The sequence below is a fragment of the Sturnira hondurensis genome, unplaced genomic scaffold (assembly GCF_014824575.4).
Source record: "Sturnira hondurensis isolate 20B ecotype Veracruz unplaced genomic scaffold, ASM1482457v3 Scaffold0008761, whole genome shotgun sequence".
In the NCBI taxonomy this organism is placed as follows: Eukaryota; Metazoa; Chordata; class Mammalia; order Chiroptera; family Phyllostomidae; genus Sturnira; species Sturnira hondurensis.
Genome location: NW_028081392.1, coordinates 3,573,233 through 3,587,088, shown reverse-complemented (window position 1 = coordinate 3,587,088; position 13,856 = coordinate 3,573,233). Strand labels below are relative to the sequence as shown.

Genomic DNA, 13,856 nt, shown 5'->3' with positions numbered 1-13,856 from the left:
ATCACTGGGAGGCCCATCCACAACTTCCCAAGGGGTGCAAGAGTCCAATAGTGGCTACAGGTTGGTGAATCCTTTCGAAAGTGAGCCCATCTCTCTCTAGCCCCCCAACATAAATGCAATCCCGTCAATCTGGCATTAGCAGACCTATCAAACTTGTGAGGCCAGTCCTAACAACAAGGTGCAGACAGACAGATGCCCGCCCTGCCCAGACTCACAGGACCCGCACAGATCACAAGTGATGCAACGTGTCAAGGCTGCACATGGCCGGATGCATTTGGAGCTGCCCCAACTGGGGGTGCTAATCAGTACCTTACTAGACCACTTGGTAGCTTCCCGATGCAATGACTGAGCCGCGGCCAGAATGGGTTGGTTGACCGGCTGATTGGATGGCATTAACAGCAGCTCAGGTTCGTAATCGTCTTCCATGTCAGGGGGGACAGAGAACCCAACAGCATCGGCCGCATCTGCCTCAGCTACAACACCTATACCCACCTCTGCGGCTGGGGTCCCCCGCTTTGTGGATGGCAGGAAGGACGAGAAACAGGGAAAGTGTTAGTAAGAGCAGTCGGACTTGGGGAACTGAGCTGCAGCTGGTTTAGTAACCAAAGCTTGCCCAGTACAGGAATGACAATGGCATACGCCTCAGGAGCCTGACGAACCAAGCTCCAGGGAAGGGGAACACTCAGGCTGCAGCCCAGGCCAGGCCACCCTCTTCCACGTGGCACGAAAGGAAGAGACTCACTCCAGCAGCAAAGGGTCTCCAGAGAAGAAAGCAAGTGGTATTTCTCTCTTGTAAACCTTACTGCCAAAATTTACCTTGCCAAGAGTGATTTTCAAGTCAGAATATGTTTGAGGAGCCAAACAACAAAACACTAGTAGCTCATTACTGTTCAAAGAAATCCAGGGAGAAAACGTAAATGCAGTCACACAAGCAGCTTTGAAGAGAATTAAGTGAACACCCTGCTGACCCATACGGTTACTGTTCTACATCTTCCTGGACCCAGGAAGTGACTCTGGTCAGCTCTACCACTCCCAGACTCAGGTAGTTATTTCCTACAGGAAGTAAAGTCCAGGAATTAGAAATGGTACATCCAAGGCCATGGATAGCAAGTGAGGAAACAGGCCAAAAAGCAACCACAATGGTGAGGCAATGAGGACTTATCAAGTACCCCACCACCACCCCGCTGAAAGGAACCTCTGGAAGACACCTCATCCAGCCGCCCCCCGTAGGGAAACCCACAGGTCAAACCAGCTCTCTCTACACCCCTCCAGGGCTTCAGAGCCGCTTCCACAGTCTCACGTTGCATCCACTGCTGGTACTGATTCAGAAAGCTGTTCTCTGGGTACAGCCTAAATCTCTCCTGCTTCGAAATAGGCTTCTCACTCCTGCTGACACTCAATTTACATATTTCACAGATAAGACAATACATGGACTCGGCAATTGACCCGGGCTGATCTCAAAGGAGGAGCCCCAGATTGGTACCCATGAGAGAACAGCACTCATGCGGGGGAGAGGATGCATCCACTACCAGGGACAGGGATTCTGAAAGGCCAGGTGAGGAGGCAGAGATGCCGACAGTAGGCGGTGGGGGAAGAAAAGGAACTGCCTCAAGAAGCAGAACCACTCATGTGAAAAACAGTGAGCTCAGATTCACTGGATCAAACATCTCTAACAACAGGAAGTGGGCATTCGTGTGGAACTTTATTTGAGGTTGCTGTCACTCCAAAAAGTCTTACCCTGCACAGGAAGCCTGTCTCTCAAAGGTGACGACAAAGTGGGAAGACTGAGGGCAAACGTGGATTCAATTACCATCCAAATCTTTTCACCTGAACTCTGTCTCAACCAGGATTCCTCATCCCCAGGCCTCAGAGGACAGGCCAGCTCACTGCTGCTGGGGTTTAGAGTCCTGAAGTGTATAAAGACAGATAAAGAGACACACAAATACATACCACCGCCACCCAAACGCACACGGTTCAAGAAGCTCCTGACTTCTCAGAGCTCAAAGTCAGCAATCTCCTGATGCTCCGAACTCCAACACAACCAACCCTGAGGACTTCTGGCCACAAATGGCTCAGCGCAGCACATATGAGAGCCAGTGGTTTCTGCCCCCAAGCTTTATCTTTATCTTTATAATTGGTGTATGTTTTGTCTTCTGTTGCACAATGTATCTGGGTCTAATGTGATGCGATTTAAATTCCCTTGAAAATCTTTGAGTAAAACCAACCTTCCTGGCCACCCCCCACCCCACTCCCCAAATACAGTGGGGGCTCTGCAACTGGCCCCAGGGATGTGCAAGCCCCAGGTGCAGAGGTGCAATTACAAATAATTCCGTGGGTCAGGTCCAACACCAGCGAGGTCATCATTCCTACACAGAACCTGGGCTCAGAGCTAACTGTTCAGAAAAACGCAGAGTTAAAAACCCAGCCTGAAAAAAACAAGATCAACCACACGTGCAGAAAGACCTCGAGAACGACATTCAACACAAGAACCTGAGCGGCTGCGGGCATGAAAAGAACGAAGGCAAAGAGACAGGGCGGCGGGGGATAAAGATCCACGGTCATATTAGTAAGAGTTTAAAACTGAGTTAGAGCTGCATCTCACAGCAAAGTCAGCAACAACATTTAGCTCTTATTAAGGAACGCTACTGCTCAGTTCTCAGGACTTTGGGGGAAAGAGGCAAAAGTTATTCACAGAGCATGACTGCTCTAGCATCCAAATTTTCACCAACCACATTAATATTCATACTTTCAGGTGTGCTGAGCTGGAATTAGCCTGGAGCTGTCTTGAGTTGAGGGGAAAAATGATTTTGAGAAAAGAACATGGCTTCTAAGACACAAGCTACTCACTTCTATGGAAAAACAGAGAGAAAATGTAAACATTTCATCTAGCTGCAGCAGAGCGCAGAGAAGACAGTTTCATGTTCAGAGCTGATAATTAGCAAGAGAGCACCTAGGAAAGAAAAGCAATTTCTAAAAGACCCCAAATGTCCAGGGTGCGGCACATGACATTCTAATGGACAGAATCCTCCTCTCAAACGCAGGCACCCTAGCTCTCACTTCTGCTGCTAGGAGAAACCATCAAGCACCAGGAGCATGTCACGGAACTGCAACTAAGAAGAGGATCATACCATCAGCACAGGAACCGAAACAGAGTGGTGACTTTCTAAACAGATTCTTCTTCCTGGGTGTTGTGCACGGTTCTTCATCCTTTCTCAACAAGAAAGGCTTCGTTACTTACCTTGCTGGACCATTTGCGAGCTTCATCGTGGAGCTGCCTGGCAGCCATCATCATTGGCTGGTTAATCGCCTCCCCGGCTTTCTGCTCAGGGAACTCTTCATCCTTCTCCTCTGGGGGTGGTGGTCTGGGAGGAGGGACCTCACCCTCCGGTAGGGGTGGTTTGGGAGGAGCAAGCTCATCTGTCAGCTAAGAAAGAATTACCAGGTTGTAAGGACAGCCCTAGCAACTACTCGCCCCTGGAATTCTTTCCTTTCCTCCAAAAAGCATCCCCAGCAAAGCCACCCACATTTGCTCCACATAAGACCACCCACACTGAGCACAGCGGCGTCTGCTTCAACCTCAACAGAAGCATATTTTCTTTCTTGTTTTCTCCACACAAAGCTGGCAGCTACTGTTTTGGACACATCCCAGGGAGGCATGCACAGCACTACCAGACCAAGGATTCTCAGAGATGTAGGTTCTGGCCCTGACTCTGCTGGGGGGAAGCTGCGCAGACAGGTAACTTCTCCTCTGGCAGTGAGGGGCAGCTAGACCAAACGACCTCTTGATTCTAACTGCTGGGACTCTACTGATCGCATAAGGAGCCATCCCAGAGGAGCCACCTCCATGGCCCCAAACGCCCACCACCCAGCAGCCCGGCTGGAAGGAATCAGATGTAGCGTTGGAGGCGGGGGAGGCACTGTTCCTCAGCTACGGGTACAGTGACCCAATTTCATCCTAACCCAACTTAGAAACTTACATTTTTACTGATATTAAATACAGGAAAGTAAATCAAGTAGAGTAAATCAAATTATTGCCTCGATTTAGCTACTCTCAAGCTATTTCAATACGACTGAAATAGCTACGATCAAGCTATTTCAATACGATTAAATGTCTGAAAATCATCACTATTTCTGATTCTAGGATTTATATTTGCAAGATACTGCCCAGCCAGCTACCTCCTACAGCAGTTATCCATAGAATAATAAATTCATGGCACTTTGGGGGGCATCAAAAGATTTTAAATTATAGTTGGGGGTAAAACCTTAAAAATAAAGATTGTATTGCTTTTGTTACTAAAGAAAAGTAAAGGAACGAAGAACCTACATAGGATTCCAACAACCTCAGTTTTGCCATTACCATCCAGGAACATAAAACCTCACCTCAGACTATGCAGACCCCACCCCGCACTCCTCACCGACCCTCCCCTCTAACTCCTCAGTCATCGCAGCCACACTCACCAGAGCCAGCTCCTGTGCTCCAGCCACTCCCCGTCACAGCAGGCCAACCCCCGGAGCCCCACCTCCCCAGCACACACCATGCAGAAGCACTGGGTTAGGACTCCGGGAGATTTAGGAATGAAAATCATGTTGTGCCTCTGACTAAGATTCAAGTAAAAGCTAAACAAAGGCACCTGGTGATTGAGACTCCAGAACACAATCTACCTTTCTCTTGCTACAGCCCCACACCCTGCAGCTCACTTCCCCCACCGGTCTGAGCTTACTTACCCGGAGCTGTTCAAGGTCTGGCGGAGGAGGTGGGAAGTCAGGCTCCTGAGGTTGGAAGGCTTCTCTGACCTTGGCCACAGCTCCCAGGATCCGGTATCCCGAGTCCAGGAAGCTCTTTTGCAGGCCTAAACACAAGACAGCCTCACTTTCAGCGGGGCGGGTCAGTGCCCTGGAGCACTGTCTGTCCCGCAGAAGAACTGGTTTCCATTAACAAAAGGTGGATGTCAAGCTGCCAGTAAGCAACACAGGCTGCGACTAAAGGGGAAGGGAGGTAAGGCAAGGCTGATGCCCTGGGGCCTGGAAGAGTTGGAAGTGTCACCAACAGCTGTTCCCTGCGGTGTTCAGGATGCCTGCTCACCTGCCCAGCTAATAGACTCAGGCCATTCCTGGGCTCGAACACTTTGGGCTCAGCTGGTGTTCATCGCTCCTCTCACAGATAAGTCTGCCCAGCTCAGCGCAGGGAGATGTCAGTGTCAGATTGAGCACACATTCCCTGGAGCACTTCTCACCTTTCTCCCTACTCCTTTGCCGCACTTGGCATTCAGCCTATTAACCCCTATGCAGAGTTGCTACTGCTAACTGTGTCTACTTACCTGGATTCAGGAATCTGCTCAAACTATCAGAAACTCCAATTAGGAAAGAGTATGTCCTTAGTGAGGGTGGGTTGAGGATACTAGCACGATTCTGCCTGGGCTAGGGATGGATCCGGTAGCTCCTCCTTCCCGCTCTCGAGCACTGACTAGCGGGTGCTCAGACAAGGCTAGAGGCATTGCATGCTCAGAACAAAAGGGAATTCAGATGTTTCCAACCAAAGTGGTGGCAACATCTTTAGTAGTGCTGAAAATGGAATAAATTTGACTACAGAAAACCCAGACTTTTTGGTGTAGAACCATGAGACCCAAAGGGCAATTTCAACCCTCCAGATTTGACAGAAGTAGGTAAGAGAATGTTTTACAGAGAAAAGGCATTTTAAGAAAAGCAGAAGTTATGCCAGTTACATAAGCTAAACAGTTGGTAGATTGGTAATCATGCATCTTTTGAGAAATTTCCAAAATAATGACTAAACTGGGCCAGGAGATATGCCAGTCAGGCAACATTAGCAAGTGCAGAGACGTGGGTCCAGAGAAACTAACTTACAAAACCCTGCCAATACTGCGGAAAACAGTCAGTCCAATGTTATGTTGGACAGAAAAAGATTACTCTAGCACCCTCCAACTAAGTACCTGGAGTTTTTGCTCCCAGACTTTGCACATGGCGGTTGTGGGGAGCACACTCTCTCACCACCCTGTCAGCTTCCTGAGCTAACCTCTCAGCCGAGGTGAGTCACACCACGCACTGCTTACCAGGGTCGGAAATGTTTCCAGCCACAGCCTTTGCATCCATCACCATTGGAGAGATGGTTTTGCTCAGTTCATCAGAGGCGGCCTTCACAGCCTCACGGAACTTGGGATCCTCAGAGTTCTCCACCTCCCGCTTAGCCACCAGCAGGATGCGGTTGGCCCGGCGAGCAATGCTGGTTGCCCCAGCGACCAGCATCTGAGGCTGAATGTTGGCCATGGCTACTTTGCACTTGTCCAGGTCTTTTTTAATTGCTTCTTCGGAAGCATCCAACAGAGATTTGGTATCAATGGCTTCGTCCACCAGCCCTGTCAAGAGAATAGAAATGGAATTTAGTTTCTGTTTTGAAGAAAAGAGACTCCAAAACGCTGTTGCCCAAGTTTCTTATGTGAAAGTACAATACCTAGAATTCTCTCCTTCAGCTCAAAGTCCTTCTTACAAAATCAAAAGCTTCCAGGTGAATACCATAGTAAAAAAGGAGAAAAAGAAGAAGCCGCCCAGGAGGCCACATAGACTCACAGCATTTATGCCAGCAGTGGCCACTGGCCTTCTTCTCTCTAGCACAGACAACCAGAACTGCATCGGCATCAGGAGGAAACAAGGATTGCGCCTGAAACCTTCACCACATTATCTGTTAATAACACTTTCTCCCTTCCCATCTTACTCCCCAGCCATCTGTTGCTTGTTGGCAGCTTGTAGTGGCCAAGATGAGCCACGCGGAGGACTCCAATAACCTCCCAGCCTGCTTCTTGTTTCTGCTGCCTCTCTTCAGGCACCTCCGCAGCTCCACTTTCATCTCTGGCTGCTGCGGACCCCTGTCACAGCAGGTGCTGAGGGGAGCCGGAGAGCCTACATTCTCCTTTCTTCCCTTCTCCCCTATCCCTCCCTTCACAGACAACGAAGAAGATTCGGAGGTGCCACTTCAACTGCACAGACACGGCTTGTAGGTGGTTGGTTTCTCCTTTTTTTAAAACTACGTAGTTGATAAGTTGGAGGAAACTCTGAGACAAGTTGTATTAAATGGTAGCTATTGTGGTTCCTTGAAACGTGAACCCACTGAAAATGACAGGGCCACTCACTGTGTCCACAAACACCGCCTCCCAGCCTCTGAAACCAAACTCTGGCTCAGGCTGAGCAAAGACACTATTCAAAGAGAAGATAGGAGCAGTAACAATGAACATCACACCCGGAGGGCGGCATTAAAATAAAAGAGACTCAAAGAGTCTCTCTTCGGACAAAGTTGCAAGGCTTGAATGAGAAGCCGCCACTGCTGAGCAGCCTTAATCAGCGCCAAGTACACCGTCGAGCACATGACCGTCCCTTTATCCAATTACAGCTGAGTAACATAACCGGCCGGCTCGGGTTTCTCCGAGCTCCACGGATGAGACAAGAACTTCACACACAACTCTACCTGTCATTTTTTCAACATTATCAATCCACTGGTTCTTCATGGTCTCAAAATGTTCATAAGCAGCTTGGTTTCCAGGATTCCTAAGTAGGATGCGAGCAGCGGAGACAACCTGGCGATGACAAAGCACACTTTAAACACGGGAGCACTCCGCCACTGAAAACGAGCCTTCGGGGAAGCTTTCTACTTTCCACCCACAGATGGCACCATAAGGCCAAAAACCGACAAGTCTCTTCTCAGACTGAACCTACTAGGTTTGGTCTCACAAACGGATCCCCAGAATGGGCCCTGCCAAAAGGTTTTACAGTCATGCCCTTGTTTTAAAAAAGTAAAAAATAACAAAGTAAATGGGTATTCCCTTGATACTGCAGAATATATAAAAAATGCTATATATTAAGTCCTTGGTGTCAAGTCATTCACCTTTAGAAAAATCACCACTGAAAAGATACTAAAAGCTACTCAAAATTCATTTATGAATATTTACAAAAACTGTCTACAGTTAACAGAGTACTTTTACAATGATTATCTTATTAAATCTTCACAACCCTGTGATGGAGACAGAACAAGTATTTTCTCCATTTTACAGCTGCAAAAACCAAGACTCAGAAAAATTAAGCAATTTGCTCAAGAAGTCCCACCTAGTCACTTACGGCACTTGGGGAAGAGATTAACATTTGCTGAGTATTTATCTGCTAAATTACAGGCTGTGCATTCATCCTCTTAATCCTCAAAACAACCCATTGGGAAGGCATTACTTCCACTGTACAGATGAGGAAACTCGAGGTCACAGATTTCACAGATCTGTCTCCAAAGTCCTTGCTTCAAAGTCCATAGGTGGTGCCTTAAGTCGAGTTTTCTGTTTCTCTTTTTGAGAAATCTTATTTTTATACAGAAAACCTATGCTTTCTATTCCACATTTCATGGAAGTTTTTTAAGCAAGATAGACATTCATTTTATGGAAGACTTTTCAAAAAGGTGGACAAGTGTGACTTTTCAAGTGAATCAAACTTGTTAACATTCCATTTGGGCACAAGTGAGCAACTAAGAGATGTGCTTATTTCCCTGTGTCACCCTGCAAGTTCCCACCAAAGCCAACCACAGGTTTTGTAAAGCCCAGCACGGTTCCTGATGTGTCAGAGGCACTCAGGAGGTATCTGCTGAGTAAATGGATGAAGAAATAACAAATTTTCTATAATTTGATTAGGAGAAGAAATACACAAACATCAAACTAAATGATCTTGAACTAGTATTTTTAAGAACACCTATCGCCTGTTAGAACTTTAATCCCTGTCCAATTAATTTGTTCTCTTTTGTCTGCACTCTCCCAGCATACTGCTCACAGTATACTAGCTATCTTGGTTCATTAATTAAGTAGAAAGAAGAAAACAAGTGATGGGCACAAATGACTTTAAAAAAAAAAAAACTCTCAAAGGGATGTGGGAAAAGGCATAAGCTCTAAAATCAAAACAAAGGAATCTCTCAAGATTATCTAAATAATTTCCTAAGTGTGAGTGTGTGTGTGTGTGTGTGTTGGGGGGAGGGAAGCTTATTAGTTTGGTCTACTTTCAAAACTAATTTATTGTCATTGTAAAAAACCCAAGCAAGCCCTGGCTGGTGTAGCTCAGTGGATTGAGCGCGGGCCTGCGAACCAGAGGATCGCGGTTCGATTCCCAGTCAGGGCACATGCCTGGGTTGCAAGCCAGTTCCCTGCAGGCCAACTCCCAGCAGGGGACGCATGAAAGACAACCATACATTGATGTTTCTCTCCCTCTCCTTCCCCTCTAAAGATAAATATATAAAACCTTTAAATAAAAAAATAAAAAAAACCCAAGCAATACAAAAGCGATCTTGACACTAAGGGTATGTGTGTTTTACTCATGGCAGCTTACAGTAGGTGTTCAAAATGTATAGAAACAGCTCTGTAATTAATCTTCTTTACTGAATAGCACATGGAGAGGGCTGAAATGGTGGAAAGGAAGCAAAACCCAACCTGTGGTGTGAGTTCTCGGGCTGTCTTCACCGAAGCCTGAATTCCTTCCACTGTTGACTTGTTGGCAGTTCCAACAGCAGCCGCCTTTTCAGCCGTGGCGCCAAGCCTTCCCGAATGGTTCTCAAAGTTAGCTGCCCTCTCATCAAACACCTTGAGGGAAAACAATGACAGTAAAAAAATTTATTTAAATAAACAGTTCTCGCAGCCTAAGAAAAAGTCTCTCTTTAAGCAGAGGCAGCAACCACTAGAGCAAAGGCTTCGGAGATGACATCAACCCCTAGTCAATAAGACAACAGACCAACACCAAGTCTGGGCCGCGTCTCACATACCCTTGGATTTCAGTTCAACTAGTGCTTACCAAGTGCAAACAGGACACTTAGCTCTGTGTAGTCTGTAATAAGAGTTCACGGAATGTAAAGACTTAATCCCCACTCCCAAAAGGCTTATCCTAGTTTAATGCATACACAAACCCACTCCAGGCTCCAGGGCAGGTTGCTGGGTACATTAAAAACCAAGAATATCCAGAATCCTAAAAAGAGCTCCAGTGTCCTCAGGACAGCATCCCCTATGTCCAACTAGCATTAATGGTGTCAAAACTCTGCCCCCGACATCCACAGGAAAAAAACCGCAGCTGGTGCCCACGACCAGGAACTGACACAGGGGTAGGGATGGCTGACTTTTATTATCCCAAATGCAAAACCATCACCAAATTGTTCATTCAGCTCTTGCATTTTTAAAGAGTTAACTTTTCTTTTTGACGTGGATATTATACAAGGTTGCATACCATGAAAGGGATGACTTGACTTAGATAAAGTGACAAAAGACCTTCTGTCATTGGTTTGGATAACATTACTGGACTAACGCTTGAAAAAGCAAGGTATTCCAAACAGCACTGGGTCAGGTTAATGCTACTACATACAGAGCATGTCAGAAATTGCCCAGCAGAATCCATCCTCTCCTTTCCTTCCCCTGAGGGTCTGCTTGCCCACACTCAGAGAGTAGTTTTGGCTCTGGCAGACAATCTCCAAAGGTCTCTTGGTTCAAGAGCAGGCTCCAAGCTCATTGCCAGGGTTCTGTATTTACCCATCCAAGTCTCTTCCCCACTCTGCCTCTTGTTTGGACTCACCTTCCTGGGTATCTTGCCATTTAATGCTGGGAATCTCTGCCTAATCTCTGACCCCCAGTCTCTTCCGCCCGGCCTCAGTCCTTGTTTCCTTCCTTGGCTGCTTTCCCACACTCTGGACCTACAGGGCTTTGGCCAAACTTTGTTGATCACCTCAATCCCAGCCCATGCCTGCTTCTCCCTCTAATTAATTGACTGCTTAACTTGCCGTTCTTGTCGCTCAATCAAAATTCACCCAGCACCTACCATGTGCCAGACACTGGAGTAGGTGGTAAAGATACAAAGATGGATATGACAAAATTTCTGCATCCCAAGGAGCTCACAGTCTAGTGGGGTAAAAAAAGGCCCACAAACAGATATTCATAATCGAGTGTGCTACGTGCCATAATAAAGCTAAGCACTGATATCATTATCATAGGAGCCAAAGGAAAGGCATTTAACCACCAGGAAGTACAGGATAATGGGATAAATAGGAATTAACTGAAAAAGAAGAAATAAGATAATTGGGCAGAGACAGAAAGAACAAACACATGGAAGGGAGAAAAGACAGAGTATGCAGGAAACTAAGCAATGAAGCATTACTGTGCAGGTTCTGAGGGGCCGAGGTTTGCAGGAAACAGGCATAGAGGGAGTATTAGAAGAAGCCAGAGTACAGCTCTGGCTCTCTCCCCACTGAAGGGTTTAAGCAAGAAAATATCAGGGTCAGATCTGTATGTTTATTTCATTGGTGGCCTGGGGACAGTTGCAGTGAAGACCAACGAGAACTGAAAGGTCAGTCATACAGGCAGCAGGGAACAAGGTTCAGAACTAGAGCTGGGCAACAAGAATGGAAAACGGAAAGGATTCGAGAAATATTTGTGAAATCAAAGTAGCCTGCCTTAATTTACAGATGTGGAAAGATGAAGGGAAGAAAACAATCAATGGTGACTTGTAAATTTCCAAGGGAGAGAGAACAGAAGGATAATGTGCTGAGATACCTGTGAAACATCTAGATGGAGAGGAACGGCACAAAGTTCAAACTACTAGCGTGAAACTCACAGATGTCTGAAATTTAAAAAAATTATAAAGCATCCCAGCCTAACAGGGACCAAGAGTTGAACTGCCTAGTAACCTAGGCTAGAGAACAAAATGGGGGCCACTAACAAATAAAAGTAACACAAACCTCCACCCACGAGACCTACACTGTCTTGGGTGCCTGACCCAACCCTTTTCCTTTGCTGCCAGCCTAGAGACACTGGACCCAAATACTTGCTTTCCGAGATTCCTTTGCATCTGCAGTGGCCGTGTGACAGAGTTCTAGCCAATGAGACAAAAGCAAAAGTCTCCTGGAAGATTTCTGGGAAAGGCTTTTCTTCCTTTCTTTTCTTCCTTCCCTCCTTCCATTCATTCATTACCAACTTTGTGCCAGGTACTGTTCTAAGAACTGGGAATAAAGTAATGGCAAAACAAAGTACCTTCCCACATGGAATTTCATGCTAGTGTGAGGGAGACAAACAAAAAAAAATGAGGTAAATGTGTCAAACGTTGATAAACACTAAGAAAAGCAGGATATAAAGATTAGGAAATCCCTGGGAGGAATAGTGGGGTTACTATTGTAGGTGATGACCCAAAAGTGACATTTCAGTAGGAAGCTGAAAAAAAATGAGTGTATAATGCACATAATTATCTATGTAGGAAGACAAGAGAGAACAAATACGAAGGCCCCAAGGTTAGAACATGTGAACATAAACAGAGAATACTGGGAATACGAGGCAGGGAGGGCGACCTAGACAGAAGGGCAGGAGGGAGAAGAGCGGTCCCCATGAGGTCAGAGCAGATGGGAGACCAGGTGCAGCGTTCCAGCTGCCTGGACCGACTCACACCAGCTCAGCAAAACCGGTGTGCCCACCTCTTCCCAACTCTGCTTCCAGTGACTTCATTTTACGACAGCCTCAATGGGAGTATTTACAACATGGAAACCAACAAACATTACAAATCAGAGTTTTCTGTTTTGGGAGGCTTTTTCCAAGAGAACTAGTCACCAGCACTTCAGTGACCTTTTTGTTCTAAGGACTCTGGTCTCACTCTGGGTCGGGGCAAGACACTTTAAAAAATATATATTTTATCTATTTATCTTTAGAGGGGAAGGGAAGGAGAGAGGGAGAGAAATATCAATGTATGGTTGCCTCTCCTGAGTCCCCTGCTGGGAACTGGCCTACAACCCAGGCATGTGCCCTGACTGGGAATCGAACCTCGATCCTCTGGTTCACAGGTCCACGCTCAGTCCACTAAGCTACACCAGCCAGGGAAAGACACTCTTAATTGATATACTCGGTGACTAAAAGAAGAGGTGGCAGGGTCCTCCCTCTTCTACTCTTTCACCCTTCACCCAGAGTATCCCAACCTGATGCCCGCTGTAATCACATTTTACCTTTACAGATGAATAAATAATTAATTAATGTGTGTGTGTGTGCGCACGCGCGTGGGTGTGTGGTTGACCAACAGAAGAAATGGCAGACCCCAGGTACCCACCTCTTCCCTATTGGGTGCATCAGGAGGTGCAGTGGCCGCCACTGCCAACAGCTTGATGGGAGTTGTGGTGTCGCTGAAAACATCTGACACCTCCTGAGTCATGGCCTCCTGCATCTGGGCTTTCAGATCCTTAAAAACATCATTTACAAATGGAAATTTCCAAAATTATCTAAAAAGCACACCTGCATTATCCTCACTTTATTGGCACATTCATTCGTTCATTCATTTAATCTTTTATTCAATAAACATCTGTTGAGTATGAACTATATACTCAGCTAGCATGGAACAAGTGCTAAGATATGAATCCTGCCCTCTATGCTATCGGTATCTAGTAGAAGAGGTAAAACACGATCCACATTTTCCTGGCGACTGTTCCACTCAATCAAGCAATCTTACTTCCTTTCTTGGTGGCCTCTAAGAAATGATACTGAGAACCATGGAGTTGAGCCCTAAGAAGATCCTGAGAGAGACAGACTTCCCCACCATTCCCAATGCTGGAGGGGCCCGGAAATGACCACAGTGCCTGTAAAGATTATGTGGAAGAGGCAGTGTCAGGTTTCTAAGCATTTTCTTATATTAAGAGAAAAGAAATCAAGAATGGGAACTTTTTATGTGTTTGTACAATTGAGTTTCTAGAAAAACTTATAACCAATATATGTCCCCATTTCTTAACATGGTCTAAAGAATAGGATTATTAGATGTCATCAAAAGCTCTTTCCCTGGTTATCACACTCAGCCCGATCTAAGTTTTCTGTATCAGT

At 46.3% G+C, this 13,856-nt stretch overlaps 1 protein-coding gene across 2 annotated transcripts in view; it reads right to left on the bottom strand.

The window, feature by feature from the left end:
* Positions 1-13,856, bottom strand: part of VCL (vinculin) — a 106,677-nt gene that overhangs the window by 6,651 nt on the left and 86,170 nt on the right. Inside the window, exons 13-19 of one of the 2 annotated variants that reach the window (XM_037055960.1) lie at positions 13,096-13,224; positions 9,462-9,611; positions 7,475-7,583; positions 6,069-6,371; positions 4,726-4,850; positions 3,239-3,424; positions 310-513 (exon numbers count right to left, since the gene is read on the bottom strand). In XM_037055960.1, the coding sequence (XP_036911855.1) occupies positions 310-513; positions 3,239-3,424; positions 4,726-4,850; positions 6,069-6,371; positions 7,475-7,583; positions 9,462-9,611; positions 13,096-13,224 (1,206 nt within the window). The remainder of the gene's footprint in view (positions 1-309; positions 514-3,238; positions 3,425-4,725; positions 4,851-6,068; positions 6,372-7,474; positions 7,584-9,461; positions 9,612-13,095; positions 13,225-13,856) is intronic. The other variant, XM_037055959.1, reaches the window with a different exon arrangement.